Genomic DNA, 19,553 nt, shown 5'->3' on the forward strand with positions numbered 1-19,553 from the left:
CCAGAACGTGGAAACATCAACATCGCATAACACCATAGCATATATGTATGTCTCATACAGGCGATGCTGGAGTCAATACTTCGGTTCAATAAGCACTCATGACATATAGACTATGTGTGTATGTGCTTTATTTGGCCCCCAGTACTCCCGATTCTACATAAGAGCCTGGTCACTCATAGATCATGGTATCCGTTTTACACGGTAAAATAAGAGGGGCTTCATGCCGACCATTTTTTTTTCTGGGCCCAAAAAAACCCCGCGCTGAATGGAGAGAACCTGTAGTAAATAGAATATTATCAACTTCATACCTCCACCGATAAGAGGGTGATAATTGAAAAGAGCATCCAAGCTCCACATCATCCCCTCGGTCTCATAGAAACCACAAAAGAGTCCAAAAAGTCCACACCGTATTTTTCAAGCTCGTCCACCATGGGCAAGAAGAACAAGAAGTCCGCCGAGCACAAGGAGCGTGTAGCAGCAAAACAGAACAAGAAGGCTGCTCAGAAGGAGAAGAAGGGCAAGGGCAAGAACAAGGATGCCGATAGTGATGTCGAAGATGCCGACTTGGACGCCATCCTTGCACAATATGCTGAGGAACAAGCCAAGTTCATGAAGGTCACTGAGGTTGTGGGAGGACCGCCGACACCTCGATCGTCTGCAACTGTTCTGGCTTCTCCTTCTAATCGCAATGAACTGCTGGTCTTTGGTGGAGAGTACTTTGATGGAAATCTTGCCACCTTCTTCAATAACCTCTTCGTCTACAATATCGACCGCGCGGAGTGGAGAGAAGTCACCAGTCCTAATAGTCCGCTCCCTCGCAGTGGACATGCTTGGTGCCGTGGTGGCAATACGGGGGGTGTCTACCTATTCGGTGGTAAGTATATGGCTCAGACCGAGCCTATCAGATTTTACAGAGTACTGATGTCCGGAATAGGAGAGTTCTCTTCGCCCAAGCAGGGCACGTTCTATCACTACAACGACTTCTGGCACCTTGATCCTTCGACTAGGGAATGGACCCGTCTGGACTCCAAGGGCAAGGGTCCCCCGGCCAGAAGTGGTCACAGAATGACTTACTACAAGGTCTGTACTTTATCCTGCCCCAGGAAGACCAACTTGAAACTGACCAAAAGACAGAACTACATTATCCTCTTTGGTGGATTTCAGGACACCTCGCAACAAACCAAGTATCTCCAAGACCTGTGGATCTACGACTGCTCCAAGTACACTTGGTTCAACCCCACGCTTCCAACCGCATCCCAGAAGCCCGATCCCCGGTCTTCTTTCTCCTTCCTGCCGCACGAAAGCGGTGCCGTTCTCTATGGTGGATATTCCCGTGTGAAAGCGGCCACAGGAATCAATGGCAAGCCCGTCAAGGGTGGTCCTCAACGCATGACCATGAAGCCCATGGTGCATCAGGACACCTGGTTCCTCCGGGTTACTCCCCCGGGTCCTGAAGCTCCTGCCAATGCTGCGCCCACCGTCCGCTGGGAGCGCCGGAAGAAGCCCGCCAACTCTCCCAACCCTCCCCGTGCCGGTGCCACTATGGCATACCACAAGGGACGTGGCATCATGTTCGGTGGGGTGCACGACGTTGAGTTGAGCGAGGAAGGTATTGACAGTGAATTCTTCGACACCATGTTCGCCTGGAACACCGACCGGAACCGTTTCTTCCCCTTGACGCTCCGCCGGCCCAGAGCTCCAGGCAAAAAGCAGCTCGCTAACCAGATGAAGTCTAAGGATCGGAGCAAGGCTGACGAGGAGGAACTCCTGCAGAACCTGAAGGCTCTCGAGGCCAGGAAGGGTATTCGCAGCGAGGAGGACGATGACTTGCAGCCTGAGACACCCAAGGGGGAAGAGCCTGAGGAGCCAGCGAAGCCTGCGATCGTGCGCTTCGAGATGCCCCACCAGCGATTCAACGCGCAACTGGCCGTTCAGGATGATACCTTGTACATCTTTGGCGGTACTTTCGAGAAGGGAGATCGGGAATTCACCTTCAACGACATGTACTCGATTGATCTCGTCAAACTTGATGGCGTCAAAGAGATCTTCTACAACGAGCCCGTTAACTGGCACCTTCTCAACGAAGCAGACAGCGACGAGGAGATGGATGATGATGAAGAGGAAGATCTCGAAGACGAGGAGGAAGAGGAGGACGCGATGTCGCTGGATACGGGTTCTCCTGCCCCCACGGAAGTAACCATGCCTTCTGTCACCCAGGAGATGGAGAACCTGGAAGTGGAGGAGCAAGAAGGTGAGCCATCTGTGCAGGACACCAGACCCCTGCCTCGTCCGTTTGAAAGTTTGCGTGACTACTTTAGCCGCACAGGCGAGGACTGGCAACGTATCCTGTTGGAGACATTGAAAGAGAAGGGCATCGCCACGGAGAAGAACATCAAGGAGCTGCGGAAGGATGCGTTCAACATGGCAGAAGAGAAGTGGTGGGATAGCAGAGAAGAGGTCATGGCTCTGGAGGATGAGCAGGAAGAAGCTGGTATTGGAGAGGTTGTTAGCATTGCTGATCGGGGTGACAATGTTGGCGGTGCTGGAAGACGCAGGTGATATACATATATATACCTTGGATGGTTAGATTTAAAATCTGTTGTGGCCTTTTCGTATCACTTTTACGATTTCTCGCGCTCTAGTACCCTTCATCTGACTTGAAACTACAATGGGACATGTGCTTGGGTCTAGTTCTTTCAGTCAGTTAGTAATGACTTCATGTCTTGGAGAAAAGTAATGCGAACTAATTGTTGTCTGGCACATTTTGAGCACTAAGTAGATGAGCCAAAATATACATCCGAGGAACGGCAACAACCCGAACCTAGAACCAATCCAAGCACCACTGCAGTCCACAATTAACGCTAGATTATTGACACCATATGAAGCACCTAGATCAGTTATATAATACGATTTAGACCAAACTCTCTCCGCATCTGCATATCAATAAGGCGGCCCTCTTCAAGGACGGGCTCTCCATTCCACTAAACCTAATCGGGTAACCAACTGGTCATGACGGCATACTCCCGGACTTTACTCGTAAACGCCGGGGATGGAGGGACTTACAGGTAGATTATCTCCGGAAGTCGAAGAAATCTGATGGACGAGGATTGGGGGTATATAAAAGGTGGTGATTCTGCAATAATGAGGGGTTTGGTTGTTACGATAGCACCAGGGAGAGTACTTAGTTTGGCTGCGAGGTTTCCTTTTCTGAATAGTAGACTATACAACAGCCTGCTTTTGCTTTGCCTCCAATCGTCAGACATACTATTCCGCTTCTTGTTGATATATCTGGCCGAATTTTTTCTTCATTACTAGTTACTAGCGATGCCGTTCCTCGCCGGAAAGGAAATTACCCAGAATGGGTTGGGGCTTATGCGTGAGTTCTCCCTCGTTCCCTTCCCTCTTTGCTTTGTGTGCTTGTTTTGGTCCAGGGGCTTGTCATGTACTTGAGCTCTCATTGGAAAAGCTTGTATATTGATAAAAGCATACCGTAGGTTTCACCCTGTCGGACGACGTGACACCAGATGAACAAGCATTCAAGGTCCTCAAGGCAGCGCTGGCAGTCGGGGTCAACGTATGGAATGGAGCAGACTTCTATGGGACACCTGACAACAACTCATTGCACCTCATGAATCGCTACTTCACAGCTTATCCTGAAGATGCAGACAAGGTAGTCCTTTCGATCAAGTCCGGCGTTGCGAGCATGAAGACCTTCGCTATGGACTGCTCTTCCGCCGGACTTCGCGGCTTCGTGGACAACGCCCTGAAGATCCTGGACGGCAAGAAGAAAATTGACATTTTCGGCTGTGCGAGAGTTGATCCCAATGTTCCAGTTGAAGAGAGCATCAAGGCACTAGCTGAGTTGAAGGAGGAGGGTAAGATTGGGGGTATTCAACTGTCGGAGGTGAAGGCCGAGACTATTCGCCGTGCGGCGAGCGTTGCGAAGATTGATATGGTGGAGGCGGAGGTGAGCCTATGGGCTACCGATGTTTTCCGTAATGGTGTCGCAGAGACATGCGCGGAGCTTGGTATCCCCATCATAGCGCACACACCGCTGGGAGCGGGGATGTTGACTGGCACGATCAAGAGCCCTGATGACTTGCCGGCGCATGATCATCATCGGTTCTTTCCTCGATTTCAGTCCGACAATCTTGCGAAGAACCGTCTGCTTGTTGGTGAGCTGGAGAAGATTGCGGTTGCGAAGGGGTGCACTCCGGCTCAGTTAGCTTTGTCGTGGGTTAAAGCGCAGAGCAGAAAGCCTGGAATGCCGCTTTTTGTCCCGGTTGCGGGTGCGAGATCTGAATCCAGGGTTATTGAGAACGTGAAGAATGTCGACTTGACTGATGATGACCTTGCACATATTGAAGTCCTTCAGGAGAAGTATCCAGTCGCAGGGGAGAGGTTTCCGCCTGCGGCAATGAAGCTGAACGAGTACTAGACCGGGCAAATGCAGGTGGAACGACTCCGGAATCAGATAGAAAAATCCTCTCTTCCTATTAAAAGCCACATCTTCCAAGTGTTTCGCGGCATTTGATAATCATCATGTAGCAAATAATCCAGTGTCTTATGCTGTGAAGGAGCTTGCTTCTCTTTCACGAATTGTAATCGCTCATGAATATACAGCCCCGATTGAGCTGGCTTTGCAAGAACCTCTTTGGCCACATGTAGATGAAACAAGAGTGTTGCTGATTGGATATTGGAGACCTCATAAGGAAGCCTGATATTAGCCCCCGTACCAGGTATGGAGAGGCATATGTCTGTAGCAAGGGAATGCACTCGGCGGTTAGACTCATGAAGTTCGGCCATGGCCCAGGCATCATTGGCCGAATTTCTCAACACCCGAGCATATTGCTCGCGTATAAGTTTCAGTAGCTGAATACGGAGAACCCGTATGTTGTTCCAGCACCTCTGTGTATTATAGTCAGGATATATGTCCGGCTTGGCTGACGGAATGCTTGGGGGTTCAGGGCTCTGCCTCCTCGAGAAGAAGGAAGGCAGACAGTTGGACAATTGATCAAGATCTTCTTCAAGTGCTTTGGCTTGATGAATGACGTCTTCCGCAGAGATGGAAGATATTGCGGAACGCTCCAACTGTGCATAACGCATCATGATTTCCAAGAATCTCCACCTTGGTGACGATGTGTCTGCACCGGCTTCAAGAGCTTGCTGTCGCAATGCCAAGAATTGAAGTGGAATGTCAGCTTCATTGGCAAGGCAATCAAGAACAACAAGCTCGGTTAGATGCAAAAACATCTTAGCGCCCCCATCGTCTGTGTATTGGCCATCCCCTCTCAAGGCCATCAGCTCAATGGCACCTTTTAGATGTCCGTTGCCCACACTTAAACCTCGTTGTTCTACGTCGGCGAGGCGTTCAAATATACTCATGAGCAACACCGAGAATAGAGTCCTATCCAACAAAGCCTCTTTTCGTGACTGGATCGCCTTTCGAGTCAGAGACAGAGCTGATCCATAGCTGTTTCGAGCATGATAGAGAGCCGGGGGATACCCTTGCAGTGACGAGAACGTGGCCATGAAAAGCGCATTAATCATGGTTTCAAGAAGAGGATAGTCGTCTGACTTGGATGGATAAAAAACCTGCATATATGAGTATATGCCCGTTGCAGGTGTGTCCTGGACATATTGCGAGATATACAGGTGCTTCGCGTGTTGCAATACAGTTGGAAGGGGGTTTGTAGATAGAGGGCCTGCAGAGACTGGACGATCTAAAGAGCGCTTCCTCAATACCTTCTCAGCCGTAGCAGATGTCTCATTGATTATGACTATATCCGTTGGCTTCTGGTAACCAGAGCATGTCAGGCCAGCGCGAGAACACTGGGAGCAGCCATCTTCTTTTAAATTGCACTAGTGAGAGGTGTGAGCCTGGGTCAGTCCTGAAGTTGTAAAAGTAGGAACCAGCATACTTTGATATCTCGTTTGCGGCACTCCCGGCATGATTTAGAAGGCCTCCCGCGATATACCATTATGACTGATGCAAAGAAAACCTTATCATTACCGCATCAGGCTGTCGGGTTACCAGCAGGCTTATGAAGGAGAGAAGAGCCCGAGCATTTGTGTCGCAGATGATCATGTCAGATTAGTCATCGCATCGCCATTCATGGAATCTAATAATGGACAAAAAAAACATTGGAGAGCAAAGACGAATAATACGTACGAAATACTATGTGGCGAAATTCTAATTGGTTACCCATCGGGTAATGGTAAACAAAGTACTCATTGCACAACTGGGGTGTTTAGTGATATTTGGTAAATACTATCGTTGGTCTGAAGATGAATGCCTCTAAGACACCAAAAGCGATGAAGTGAAACAACCTCGACCTCCCATTACAAGCATAGCTAGAATATATTAAGAATGTATTGTACAAAGAAAGCAGACATGAAGCATAAGACCAACCGTGTCATATCTCTACACTCTTCCAGCCACGTTGTCCAAGACATCTGTCACAAGTGCAAAGTCCCTTCCTTCTTCCACCCTCCAGTTTGAAATTGCGATGCGACAAGCCGGTCTTCCTTGCCAGGAGGTTCCGGACACAAAAAGTTTAGAAGTCGCATTAATTTCCTTCGTTAAATTGCGGTTCAAATCGTCATTCTTTGCACTGAACAGCACTATGATGTAGGTCTGGTCTAGCAACTCATCCTTGCTTGCCAACTCTGGCAAAGCATTGTACTTGGGATGATCGAATATCCAGCCTGCGATCATTCGACTAAGCCGAACTTGCTTCTGTAGCATCTCCTGATACCCGACCTGGCCATATGCCAATAATGAGGCATACACCGGCAGCGCTCTGAAGCGTCTCGAATTCTCCATACCGATGTTTAGTGGAGAAGGTATTGAGAGCGCTCCAGACTGCCCCCCAGACAAGTAGGCCGCATTTGCGTTTTGGAAAACCTTCCCAGCCTCATTAGGATGGCGACAAAGGACAAAGCCACAGTCATATGGCACGTTCAGAAATTTGTGCGCGTCACCTGCAATTGAATCTGCAAGCTCCATACCTTCGCACCCCTTTGATATAGCAGAGAATTCGGCACCATTTAAAATCCGACCAAAGATTCCAAAGGCACCATCGACATGAAGCCAGGCTCCGTACTTGTCACAGAGGCTACGCAGGCTTTTCATTTCAGCCAAGCTTGACGTCGCAAAATGTCCAGTATTGACCTCTCCACAGGAGACAGCGACGATACTCGCCTTGTTGGCTTTCAGTTCCGCTTCAAGTCGTTCAAAGTCGATCTGAAGGTAATGATTATCCCGACAAATGCTCTTGACGTTGGCACGGCCTATGCCAAGGATTCCAGCGGCCTTTACCAACGAAGAGTGAGGCATAGTCGAGAGAATCTGGATACCAGAGATTCCAGTAGCTTGGATGACTTCGAACAAGCCATATTCACCAACGCTTTCCATATCGATTCCACTCTTTTTGGCAGCAGCGCGGAGGACAAACTCCCTCCCGCAAGCCAATCCATGAACATTGCTGGCCGTGGCCCCAGTGGTAAACGTCCCGTTCCTCCAGCTACGCCGATCCAATTCTAGAAGATCGGCAAGCAGACCGAGAGCAGTGGCTTCGACGTCTGTCGATATAGAATGCTCTGCAAGGTGCACTTGAACATTCTGATCGTAAGCTGTGACCAGATTGTCTGCAAATAAGGCTGCCGGGGTGACGCCTCCGGTGACAAATCCGTAATAATTAGGACTTATGCTGCTGCGGTTGAAGGCCGGGACCAAGTCATTGAGAATATGCTGGGTGGCATTTTCGAATCCCGTTCCTTCAACAGGAAGAGACTCTGGTAGAGATGCTCTGGCTCGCGACAAGTCACTAGCACTAGGCAATACGTTCCCTGGTGTATATGTTTGGTTAAGTTCCCATAGCTTCTGATGTAATTGGCCCTGCTCTTGGGAGGTCCCTTTGATATCTCTTAGGTCCATTGCGCGACGTGTGTTTTGAAATCAGTCAATGACTGAATTGGGTATACAACAAAGGACAAAAGCGACGGACTTGGCTGATACAATGATTGAATGAGATATATCCAGCTTCAAATCTAAACTAGTTAGAAAACTGTCTTATAGTATTTCTGTCAGTGAAAGGAAGTAGTACCCGGATTGGTGTGCGTGACTCAGAATACAGTACCGGCTGGACTTGCTAAATGGAGCAGAGTCGTCAAATATGCTGCAAGGATCTCCAAGACTGGGTTTGACAGTGCTAGTCACTAAAACAGCGTTATAGGGCAGTTAGAGCAGTGAGTAGGCAGCACTATTGCAAGGCGTGGGCGTCAGCGCTAGTAGTAGTCTGACTGCAGTCATGCAGGGAGCGAATGATAGGTGCGGTTATCTCCGAAGCGCGAAACTGCATAAGAAATGGTGGAGAACGAACAAATCCTAGTACTAAAAGGAGTGATTTTGACGGGAAGCTTAATCGCGGCTCAGCATACCGTATTGTGAGGAGAAGATACCGTTACAGTTTACAGCTTCTCCCAAAGCGGAGGCTAGTAAATGGCAGACCTCCGCCGGCGGCTGTTGGACCCATCAGCCCATCTGCCCGTCACACCACCTCAATTCGCTTCGTAGGGAATCCAAGACATCCGCAATCCCATAGACCCCATAGCTAAGAGTGCCACGACAATGGCTGCCAAGTTGATCGATCGGCGCTTCCATAATGTTCCCGGTGCGTATGGCTTCCCGGGTTAGGGGAAAATGTCAACGCTAATGACAGGTGGGGTTATCCAGGCAGGCTCCGGGTGGCTGAATTGTTCTTCGATGTGCCTCTCAATTACAACAAGCCCAATGATGGCACTCTGAGACTGTTTGCCCGCAGTGTACGTCGTCTGGTAACGCCTGCTGAGCCAAGCGAGACCCCCAAGGACGACAAGCAGTTGCCGTTCCTGGTGTACTTGCAGGGTGGCCCTGGAATGGGATGCCGCCCCCCGCAAGAGTATGGCTGGATTGGAACAGTCCTCGAAAAGGGTTATCAGGTAAACAACCCCACTGAACAGTAGTATATCTTAAGGGTTCCTTTCTCACCAAATAGGTCTTGTTCCTCGATCAACGTGGCACTGGTCTCAGTTCCACCGTCACAGCGGGCACCCTTGCTCGGCAAGGCAATGCCATCAAACAAGCAGAGTACATGAAGAACTTCCGCGCAGACAACATTGTGCGTGACTGTGAGGCTGTTCGCCGTTGTCTGATGACCGATTACCCCGAGGACAAGCGGAAATGGAGCATCATTGGCCAGAGCTTTGGCGGTTTCTGCGCCGTGACTTATCTTTCCATGTTGTATGTCTAGCCCCGTCTCATGATGGTCCCAGCTGGATACTAACTAGCTATTCTACTACAAGCCCAGAAGGTCTCGCTGAGGCTTTCATCTGCGGTGGACTTCCTCCTCTCGTTGATAACCCAGACCCTGTGTATGCACGTACATACGGTAAGCAATCTACTTGACACAATTAGTGCATGGTGAGCTAAGCCCGTACAGAAAAGGTCATCGAAAGGAACAAGGCATACTACGCCAAGTTCCCCGAAGACGTCGAAAGAGTCAAGCAAATCATCCAATACTTGAAAGACAACGAGGTCGCTCTGCCAACAGGAACACTGACCCCGGAGCGATTCCAGCAAATGGGTATCCTGTTTGGCATGCACGGTAAGGACTTCTGAAGCGATTATTCTCCGATCCTTCTTACTAACATCCCGCAGGTGGTCTTGACAGCATCCATGGTAATGGGTCCCAGAATTACTAAATACCTTCAACCCTCACTAACACGACATAGATCTCGTGCTACGTGCCTGGAACGACCTGGACGTCTTCGGCTTCCTCACCCACCCCACGCTCACCTCTATTGACAGTTTCGGCGGAATGGACAACAACATCATCTACGCTATTCTGCATGAGGCTATCTACTGCCAGGGGTGAGTCACCACCAATGTTTACCCCACCAATATTCGCACGAGCTAACAACATCGGCATGACAGCAAACCCTCCAACTGGTCCGCAGATAGACTACGCGCCTCTAACCCGGACTTCCAAATCGACGCCAACAAGTCTGAGATCCTCTTCACTGGTGAAATGGCAAGTACCCCAACTTTCTTACTCCGACCATCAACCCAATCAACAACACTAACTCGCACAAATACAGGTCTACAAAGACATGTTCGACTCCTACACGGAACTCAGCCAGGTTCGAGATGCGGCAGACATCCTCGCCTCGGCGAATGACTGGCCGGCGCTTTATGATGAAGCCCAGCTAGCACGGAACGAGGTTCCTGTCTACGCAGCCACATACATTGATGATATGTATGTCCACTTTGATCATGCGCAGAATACCGCGGCCAAGATCAAGGGTGCCAAGCAGTTCATTACGAATGTTATGTATCATAATGCCATTCGCAGCAAGTCGGATGAGCTTATTCAGCAGCTGTTTGCTCTGAGGGAGGATACCATTGATTAGAGGGATGGATCTTGGTTACTGGACCATGATATGCATGGTATTGTGTATAAATGCATTAGGTGTATCCTGGTCATATAGGAAAGTCTTGTGTAGCCTTAGCTTGAGATGATATCTGATGCACTTTGGCGTGTTTGTACTAGAGGTCTTTGACCAGAAAATATTTCAAGGAAAGCTGTATATACACCTCTATCCATGCAGGGCCAGAAATGATTAGAATACCTGGTAACCGACTGTTAGTCACTGTTCTCAACTGGAATAAGGAGCCGCTGCCTAACTTACCGCTCCGCCAATGATGAAGAGTCTCTCCTCTTCTTGATGCACCCAGTCTATTATCTTGCTTGCGCTCTGCGCCAATGCATTGCGGTTTGCATTTGCATTTGCAACGCAATAGAATTCGAACACCGGTGTCACCCATGCAAATGAGCTCGAGGATTGTGAGACACAGTGGTGGATCTTGACATGGGTGTGCTTAGCATGGATGCTTGCATGTAGGTTATTGTAGGTGGACATCAGCCTAGATAAAGTGCCATTGTCAGTATCTACACATAATGACATAGTCGTCGGAAGCGAGAATCAAGGGTTGTGCGTACCTGCGACGTCGGGATACCGAGGCAAATTCGGGGTCATACGCGGACATTGTGAATTGTACGTTGGCTCGTGACTTGTAAAGGAAGTGGTGCAGGACGGTCCCTGGAACTATGTCTGTTGTGCTGGGGCGGCCCTTGTCAACGGCTTCTCTGATGATTTTGAGACTGCCATTCTTCTCTAGTTGCTGTGAGTTAAAGTACTAGGTTAGCCTGCTGGCATGTTTTCATAAGAGGCATGGTCACAAACCTCGACGAATGCATCGCGCATGCCTTGCAACTCGAAGAAGCTTTCCTTATTGGCGCTTATCAGGATGATAGCAACAGACTCCTCTTTCGTGGTTGTGTCGTCGGCAGTATTGCCAGAGTCTTCTCGTAGATCGAGGAAGCTGACATACATGTAGAGGTACCCACTGCTGTTGAAGCCTGGTAGGCACACGGGAATCCAGCTCTCGCCACCACCAGCTTTAACAGCTTCGGCTTCGAAGATCATGTTGAAAAGCAGCTGCAAATCACCGGGATGCAGAGAATGCTTCTTAGGCCGGACAACACTGACAAGCCGACCACCTGCCACGACCAAGCCATAGAGAAGGCCGCTGACCTTGGTCTTTAGAAGAGTGTTATTGATCGCTTGCCTATGAGACTTGCGGATCTTGAGGCATTCCAATGCGGAAAGCAGCGTGGATGGGGACCCCTTCGTAAAGCTGTCGGCTAACGTAGATAGAAGCGTCTCAGAGCCTTGAAGGGGCCGCTTGAGGTCGGTAGAAGGGCGGATAGAGAAAAGGTGGGTTAAGGATGGAAGGGTCAAAGTAGACAAGATTTGCATGTACAGAGCTTCCAACTGAAGTTTAAGCTGCGTTTCACTCTCCAGCATGCGACTGATCGCAGCCAGGTACAAAGGCCCTTTGTTGACCACCACGAACTTGGTATCACCGGCAGAGAAACTGCTTAGGCGGTCTTTGGAATCTTCATAGAACGAGATGATAGTCTGAATGACGCCAACATAGGTCGATATCAGACCACCGTCACCATGTCTCGTCCATATCGGTTTGCCAGCAGCTGAGAGGATAATGTAGTGTTTGCGTTTCGATTTCCAATTTTCCAGAACCAGTTCTGCACGGTTTTGTTGGTTAGCGAAAGTAAGGACCGTTATCTGCGAGCTATGCATACCTTCGTTCTCCCCTTCTTCGCCAACGTCTCCCACTGGCTCGAACTCCGAGGCAAAGTCGTCTTCTACGTCGTCAGCTTGGAACTCCGGGAATTGCAAGAGTCCCGTGTTAGGCTGGCGGATAAGACCAGGCTCCGTTGCCAGAAAGTCACCGAAGACATTATCGACATCGCCTAGATCTCCTTGAGGTATTGTGCTCCTGATACTAGCAGTATCGCCAGCTTCGCTTCCTCTTGGGCTAGCTAAGTGGCTGAGGCTGGCCTTAGCCTTCGGTGCGCCTTGTAGATTGCGCACAGCCAAAGTATCCTTTCCTGTATCTTGCGAAGCAACATCTGGGAGAGATACCGCCGTTGTAGCCCTGGATTGGAGAGCTGGTTGTGCAGGCTGCCGCGGTACCCGAAGAGATGCCCCTCCTTCATCCAACAGATTCAATGTGCCTGGACGCGGGGGAAGAGGCGGTGGCCGTTCATCGAGAACGGTGCTGTGGTCACCGCCAGTAGATTCTGTAGATCCCGTAGTCGCTTGTCCGGAGAATGGGGCGTCGTCGTCGTCGTCTTGGGGAGTCGGCGCTTGCGTAATGCCATGATCGGGGGTGTCCTGCGACGGACCGGGGTCCGTCGAATCCATACTCTCAGCTCGCGCGCACCGGTAGTTGCCTCAGCCACGTTCTAGCTGGGATCATTTAGAAATCGAGTTCGTAGCAAAGACGAATATCCTAGCTCTGGAGAATAAGTCCACAGACGCCATAGAAATGAAGAAGAATATGTCGCATGGTGGGGATTGCAAGGCCGCGATGCGGCAGCGGCGGGCGGGAGGAGGAAACAAGCATAGTTTAGATTGAGCGACCGAAGGGAAGGAAGAAGATGGAGCCTCCCGGCGGAGCTCCCCAAAGGCGGGCGGGTCAACGCCAGATAGACGGAAACATGGCCGCCTGGCCCTTTCGCAACATCAGCTCCAACCAGCCAGACCAAACTAGCCCTCCCACCCCAGTTTGGCCCGATGCACAAGATATGATGAGGCGCGATCTGCAGTTACATTTGCACGACAGAATCAATCATCCGACAATCGCACCATGAGCCTTGATCCGAGCTCGTTTCCGAGGTCGAATTCCCCCGCAAGCTCCGAAAGCTCTCTCACGCGCTCCCGACTACGGGGGAAAGAAGGTTGGCCACTCTTGGTCGTACAGATTTTATTATACTGCATACTGATATATGTGATATTGTCAGAGCCGCTGAAGAAGGATAAGAACTATCGCCGTTATGCGTCTACCGTTGAACGAGCACTGTCACTATTCGATACTGCTTTGCAGGAATGGGCGGATTACATCTCCTTCCTGAGCCGGTTGCTCAAGGTACGATGCATAATATACCAGGGGCGGTAATGCAATTTACTGATGGCTATCTTCATAGGCACTTCAATCCCATCCTGCGGACATGCCCATTGTGCCTCACAAACTACTGGTTGCGAAACGACTTTCCCAATGCCTTAACCCTTCCTTGCCGTCCGGTGTCCACCAGAAAGCTCTTGAAGTCTATACGTACATTTTCAATCTGATCAAGGTTCGCATTTATCACTCAGATTTCTACTTAATCTGAATACTTGCTTCTTGCTAACATATGTCTTTGGTGCCTTAGCCGGAAGGATTGTCGCACGACCTGCCCTTATACCTCCCTGGTATCGCGCCCACTTTGACGTTCGCCTCGCTCACTGTCCGCCCACTCTTTCTGTCTCTTGTGGAAACATACATTTGCAATCTCGAACCATGGGCAATCAGACCGGCCCTCAAGGCCATCCTTTTGGCCCTCCTGCCAGGGTTAGAAGAAGAAACAAGCGATGACTTTGACCCTACCATGCGACTCGTCAACAAGTTCCGCGACATCGCGAGTAAGATGGATACATATAAACAGGAAGCGGAGTCCAGTCCAAGCGGTCACTACTTTTGGCAGTGCCTGTTCCTGGCGTCCATAACTAGCCCTAGCCGACGTTCGGGTGTACTTGCCTACTTGAACCGTTACCTACCTAAGCTGGGCATCACAGATCGCAGGCCGAGCAAAAGTGATGTGAGCGAAGCTAAGGATCTACCTCATGAGATCTCTGTGGCAGCGGACTCAGTAATCCTGCCGGAACCCGGTTTGCTGATACGGTGTTTCGCAACTGGACTAGCAGACGAACAAGTCCTTGTCCAGCGAAATTTCCTCGATCTGCTAGTGACACATATACCCCTGAGCTCACCTATTTTGCAAGCTAGAATTACCAAGGATGATCTTCAGAAACTGATTGTCGCAGCTGTGGGAGTTGTGTCTCGACGAGACATGAGTCTGAACAGAAGGTTATGGGCCTGGCTCCTCGGTCCTGAGCCTGCAACCGATCGGCCCTCCTTCGAGGCACGCAATTCTATATCGGATAACGTTTCTCAACCGGTCCCTGACGCCGAAGAAATTTCTCAGTCCGAATACTTTAGTCGATTCGGATTGACTCCGCTGGTGAACGGTCTTCTTGGCATGATCGAGAAAGATACCGAAGTACCCGCAGAGAAAACGAGGCCTTTTCGCATTTCGCTGTCGCTGATGGACCGATGGGAAGTTGGCGGCTATATTGTGCCGGAAGTATTCTTGCCGATCATGCGAAGTGTCCAGGCTTTTGAATCGAAAGCGTCAAAAACTCAGTTCGAGGAAGTTTTTCGCAGTGCCAGTTCTTTCTTTGATGGCGTGGAAAGCGGCGTAATTTTCTCCGAACTTTTGTACCTGATTGACTGGAAGTCCAAGGACTTGACCTCAGGGCACGACAAGGTGCTGAAGAATCTGGATCTTGCGCATTTCATCCTCGAAAACTTCAATGTGCGCGAAGAGGACATGGTACTTGCACATGTGCCTTTGCTGACTCTCGCCACAATAATCAAATCAAGCGAACTCTCTCCGAAAAAGAGTCCTAACTTGGACCAAGAGCGGCTGCGTGCCGTAGCAACTGGGCTATCCCGTGTTATGACTTCTTTATCGGGTCTACTCACCGAGAGGGCGTTCGCGAAGAAGTCTGATACCCATAAGGCGGATGGCTCCAAGTCCGATGTACCTGGCTCACAAATTTTGAGTAGGATACATGCCTTTTATGAGCAGAGCAAACAGAGTCTTGATCCTCAGCCGCTTCCATTCGCCCCCAAGCACCTTGGGGAACTCATCATCAGGAATGCCTACGAACAAGCTATTGAGGCTCTCGATGGCCGCGGCGATGCGACACAGATGCATGAACGTATAAGCCTTCTTATTGTCATGTTGAAGAAGCTTCCAAAAACAAAGATTCTGCGCGATAGACGCCTTTACTTGGCACTATGTGATCGTGTTCGCGCTGATCAAGTGGAGACATCCACCGCCTCCTTCGCAGCCATCTCCTCGATTGCATCCGCCATTACGAGCATGTATTTTATCCATAGCCCCGGGTACTACATCAGTTACGAGGATGTATCTGACTTGATTCCCACCCTTGTCAACCGGCTATGGCAATATCTTTCGCCGCTGAACCCTAAGTTTCATGTCGAGGCAGTTCGCTCATTGTGGCATTTGCACTCTGTTTCATGGGCCGATCATATGGTCGAGGCTGCGATCACTTCTCTGATGGTGGACAAGTCGAACGGGCATCGTCAATCATCGTCGGCAGAACAAGCAGGGAGGTACTTTGTTCTCTGGTCTCACAGTCATCACGGTACATACGAGCTCCCTCCGAAGCAGTTACATAATGTGTCACAGCTGGGAATCTCTTACCAGTCATCGATGCTCGAGCGCCCTCTCTTTATCGTCTTGGATTTGCTCAACCAAGGCGTAAATGAAGCCTCTCAGGTCGTACACCGCTGGCTTGAAGACCTGTCTTCCATACATAAGTTCGTTTGCACCCCACTCCCAGTCTCTCCCATATTCCTTTCCTGTTTGATATTGGATTGAAAACTCTGCTTTGAACATGTGCTTATGTTCTATAGAGTTTTCCGCATGGTAGTTTCGAGGCTTGATCGTCTATTCCAGCAGTCAGAGAACGCAGAGCCAGACACTGCGAATCCCACTGTATCTCCAGACGACTACAGAGAGTGCAGCTATCTACTACAAACAATATCCAATCTCATATCAACGCTTTCACATAATGGGTGGATCAGCTTGCTCACCCAGACGTTGGTACAAACAGAGAAGCACAAGGATACTCCAACATCTGAAGGTCGGTTCTACCAAGCATTCCTGTGACCAAATTTCTGATGATAGTTGCAGATAACTCTGGAGCCCAGAGCCTACATGCGGTCATTTTCCAGGCCTCTCTCAGAGTGGTTAGCGGACATACGACGGCTGCTCATCAGGGCGTGGATGAGATCAAACTGCAACAAACGGCGCTGCTTGTGATGCGTCAACTTCTTCTTGGCCCCGGGGCCGAGGAGGTGGCCGAATCTGGAATTGACTCCTTCCTTGTCGATAGGCTGTCCAGCGTGCTCGATAACGGTGGTAGTGTCGGTATTCAAGCAGCACTTATCGACACTCTTCTCGCAGCGCTGAAGGTTCGATTTGCTCAAGCGTACCTGCCACCACCCCCACCACGCCCAAAGCATCAAAGGACTGCCTCTCGAGAGCGTCTAACAAGTCCTTCTATCTTATCCTTCACAAGCGACAAACCTGATAAGTCTCTTGCATTGCCACCTCTACCCCAGCCCCCTCAGCAACTATTGGAGTGCCTTCTAAAAGGCATAAGCTCTCCGAACTCCAGGGAGATAGTGGAGAGGTGGACAATACTGCTTTGCGAAGTACTTCCGCTTTATGCAGGATCCATCTTCCAGATAATCCTGATGTTAGTGGAATGCTTTTGTAAGGAAATCCAATTGGCATATGCAAGTCTTCAGCTATCTTTCAAGCGCACCGAGGGTTGGCCCGAAGATCGCTCTGAACACGCTACGATCGCTCTACTCACCGGTCTCGAGACTTGCATCGCAACTGCCCACGAGCGTCTGCTGTCGGAAGAAGCAAATGTACCGGCTGCCAAGAGCCCGGACCAGAATCATGGGTTCTTTGGAAACATGGTCTCAGGAGTCTTCGCGTCTGAACAGAGTCATGCTCGGTCCAGCGCGGCCAATAACCGCCTCACCGTTTTGCTTTGCTTCCAGGACGCTGTGCGACTTTGTTTTTCGATATGGTCGTGGGGCGCGGTAGAACGAAGCACACTCCCTCAAGACCCGGAGTCGTTGGCATCTTTCCAATATACATCCTTGCGCATGAGGAATAGATCGCGTCGGATATTGGAACACTTGTTCACGGCCGAGGCACTTGAATGTCTTGAAACTGCGGTAGAGGTATGGACGAAGTCAGACAGCGACACTTCGTCTTTGATCATCAGTTTGCTCCACACGCTGGATGGATCTCGTCCAAAGATCACAATACCAGCTGTATTCAACTCTATCTACACGCGAACTAACCCCGCCGCATTGGAACCCAACCGCAAGTCCACCTTGACCGCAAGCCTTACGGAGTCTGAGCTAGCAGGTTTCCTAGTGACCTACGCCAGGTCACTTGACGATGATGTTTTGGATGAGATTTGGGCAGATTGCACCACCTTCTTACGAGATGTTTTGAGCAATCCTTTTCCGCATAGGCAGATCCTTCCGCGATTAGTGGAATTCGCAGCGATCCTTGGGGCAAAGTTGGAGAATACGAGCTTCGGAGAAGATCGACGGATGAGGAAGGAGTTAGGAGTATGTTTCATCTAATTTTGACTTTGACGTGGCTATGCTGACAACTTCAGGATGTACTCCTCCGTCTCCTGACGGCAATATTCACCAGCAAGCCCATGGGTCTCTCCCAAGAGTCAGCACTTCTCGGCCGGGCGTCTATTGACTATGACAGTGGATCGCTGCCACATGTTGGGCCTGATGACCTGCTCAGCATTCTTGCTGCCTCTATGCCCGCGTTTACAACAACCTTGGGCGATTCGGATCGTATTACTACCGCGGTGTCTGGGATATCTACTCATATAATCGGGCCACTCTTTCGCGCACGCCTCTTTCCGAATAACGTTAGTCGGAATTTTATGGCGCTCCTCCAGCACATAGCAAAAATCCCCGCTGCTTCCAAGATTTGGAAGAAGGATATCTCTGATGCCTTCAACGACCCGAAATTCTTCGGAATGCAGCTTGATTTGGTGAAAGACGGCTGGGTAAACCTTTTGCGGCAATGGGTGCTCGCCGACAAAGATCGAATGTCTGAGTTGATGTCCCGACTCACTCCGCCAAGTACTGCAGGCATCATGTTTGGCGTTGGAGCTTCTGCTGCCCGTCTAGAAGCGGATCGAAAGGCGCAATTGAATCTCCGCAGGATAAGCCTCCTCATCCTGTCAGCCAACACTGACTACTTTGTTGCAGAGCTACCTGCACTCCTTCAGAAGTTGGAAGATCTCTTGGGCGCGACTAGTTCCTCGTCCCCATCTTCTACGACCAGGTCCGAGGTTTTCATGGTTTTGCGCGCCCTTGCCCTTAAGTGCACAGCCACTACTCTGGCCCCCTTTTGGCCGTTGATGAATTCTGAGCTCCAAGAGGCCATCTCAGCGGTCTCAGTAGGCCAGCAGCAGGAGGTGTACAACCCATATGCGCTGCTACAAGCGTGTAAGCTGCTGGATACTTTGCTCATCCTCGCGCCTGATGACTTTCAACTTCTCGAATGGCTTTACGTGACCGACACCATAGATGCGGTCTACCCTCCGGAGCGCTTTGAACCCATGGCACTCGCGGACGAAATCTCGCAGAGCTTGGGAGCGCGCGGATCGGCCTCGTCGGATGGACTCGGGGAGACGGCCGATCTCAGCCAGGGGGGGAAACAGCCAAGCCTGACTGCTGACTGGATTCGCGAAACGGCAAAGGATGAGATTGTTGAGCGAGTCCTTCGGCCGTTCTTTGATCAGCTCAGCATTCATGCATTCGAGAGCACGTATAGCATGGGCCATCCGCGGTTGGACGTCTGCCGAGACGACCTGTTAGCGGATTTGTTCAACGAAAGTACGATGGCCAACTAACAGCGTCATTCATTTATTTCCAGTTCCTGTTACCTAGCGAGCCTCTCTTGTATTATACCCAATGCCTGTATGCCAGACTCCGCGCTGTCCGTAACAACCGAGGTCTACGATCTCTGCCTTACTATAGTAGATAGAACTGTCTTTTTCCAGTAATTGCCATTGGACGCATAATGGTATGTATCAAGCAGGTGGTATCCATGGAACAATCCAGTAGCATCTCCGCACGTAGCCCAGCCACCAATAATACTTGTGATCAATCGTAGGCGGCAAATACAATAACCAGCAGCATAGTTGGGGTGAAGGAGATCGGAAAACGCGCCGTG

General features: G+C 50.2%; 7 protein-coding genes across 7 annotated transcripts; 4 read left to right on the plus strand and 3 right to left on the minus strand.

Moving 5' to 3' along the window:
- Positions 1–297: 297 nt before the first annotated feature.
- On the plus strand, positions 298–2,602 carry BO83DRAFT_434122 (putative Kelch repeats protein). The gene is made up of 3 exons (XM_025535755.1): positions 298–874; positions 935–1,080; positions 1,135–2,602. Exons 1-3 carry the CDS (start codon positions 430–432, stop codon positions 2,557–2,559), a joined length of 2,016 nt encoding a protein of 671 aa, XP_025392116.1. The 5' UTR covers positions 298–429; the 3' UTR covers positions 2,560–2,602.
- A 722-nt stretch (positions 2,603–3,324) lies between these two features.
- BO83DRAFT_305069 (aldo/keto reductase family protein) lies at positions 3,325–4,438 on the plus strand (the record flags this gene model as incomplete). The annotated part of the gene is made up of 2 exons (XM_025527247.1): positions 3,325–3,376; positions 3,495–4,438. The coding sequence occupies 2 exons, from the start codon at positions 3,325–3,327 to the stop codon at positions 4,436–4,438; spliced, it is 996 nt and encodes a 331-aa protein (XP_025392117.1).
- A 16-nt stretch (positions 4,439–4,454) lies between these two features.
- On the minus strand, positions 4,455–5,981 carry BO83DRAFT_454251 (Zn(II)2Cys6 transcription factor domain-containing protein; the record flags this gene model as incomplete). The annotated part of the gene is made up of 2 exons (XM_025536958.1): positions 4,455–5,862; positions 5,922–5,981. The coding sequence occupies 2 exons, from the start codon at positions 5,979–5,981 to the stop codon at positions 4,471–4,473; spliced, it is 1,452 nt and encodes a 483-aa protein (XP_025392118.1). The 3' UTR covers positions 4,455–4,470.
- A 355-nt stretch (positions 5,982–6,336) lies between these two features.
- BO83DRAFT_374938 (pyridoxal phosphate-dependent decarboxylase family protein) lies at positions 6,337–8,282 on the minus strand. Its single transcript, XM_025530328.1, has one exon. It carries the CDS (start codon positions 7,937–7,939, stop codon positions 6,425–6,427), a length of 1,515 nt encoding a protein of 504 aa, XP_025392119.1. The 5' UTR covers positions 7,940–8,282; the 3' UTR covers positions 6,337–6,424.
- A 271-nt stretch (positions 8,283–8,553) lies between these two features.
- Positions 8,554–10,665, plus strand: BO83DRAFT_374939 (proline iminopeptidase). The gene is made up of 9 exons (XM_025530329.1): positions 8,554–8,675; positions 8,738–8,982; positions 9,039–9,283; positions 9,346–9,431; positions 9,483–9,647; positions 9,701–9,721; positions 9,775–9,913; positions 9,977–10,073; positions 10,141–10,665. Exons 1-9 carry the CDS (start codon positions 8,633–8,635, stop codon positions 10,450–10,452), a joined length of 1,353 nt encoding a protein of 450 aa, XP_025392120.1. The 5' UTR covers positions 8,554–8,632; the 3' UTR covers positions 10,453–10,665.
- BO83DRAFT_405394 (guanine nucleotide exchange factor MON1) lies at positions 10,629–13,019 on the minus strand. The gene is made up of 4 exons (XM_025533796.1): positions 12,207–13,019; positions 11,287–12,149; positions 11,043–11,224; positions 10,629–10,966 (listed from the first exon to the last, which is right to left on the minus strand). The coding sequence occupies exons 1-4, from the start codon at positions 12,829–12,831 to the stop codon at positions 10,723–10,725; spliced, it is 1,914 nt and encodes a 637-aa protein (XP_025392121.1). The 5' UTR covers positions 12,832–13,019; the 3' UTR covers positions 10,629–10,722.
- A 157-nt stretch (positions 13,020–13,176) lies between these two features.
- Positions 13,177–19,346, plus strand: BO83DRAFT_353338 (cellular morphogenesis regulator DopA). The gene is made up of 7 exons (XM_025529040.1): positions 13,177–13,367; positions 13,431–13,555; positions 13,614–13,763; positions 13,839–16,075; positions 16,172–16,401; positions 16,452–17,917; positions 17,968–19,346. The coding sequence occupies exons 1-7, from the start codon at positions 13,277–13,279 to the stop codon at positions 19,228–19,230; spliced, it is 5,562 nt and encodes a 1,853-aa protein (XP_025392122.1). The 5' UTR covers positions 13,177–13,276; the 3' UTR covers positions 19,231–19,346.
- Positions 19,347–19,553: the final 207 nt, after the last annotated feature.

This window comes from Aspergillus eucalypticola (assembly GCF_003184535.1).
Source record: "Aspergillus eucalypticola CBS 122712 chromosome Unknown BO83scaffold_3, whole genome shotgun sequence".
NCBI classification, from domain to species: domain Eukaryota; kingdom Fungi; phylum Ascomycota; class Eurotiomycetes; order Eurotiales; family Aspergillaceae; genus Aspergillus; species Aspergillus eucalypticola.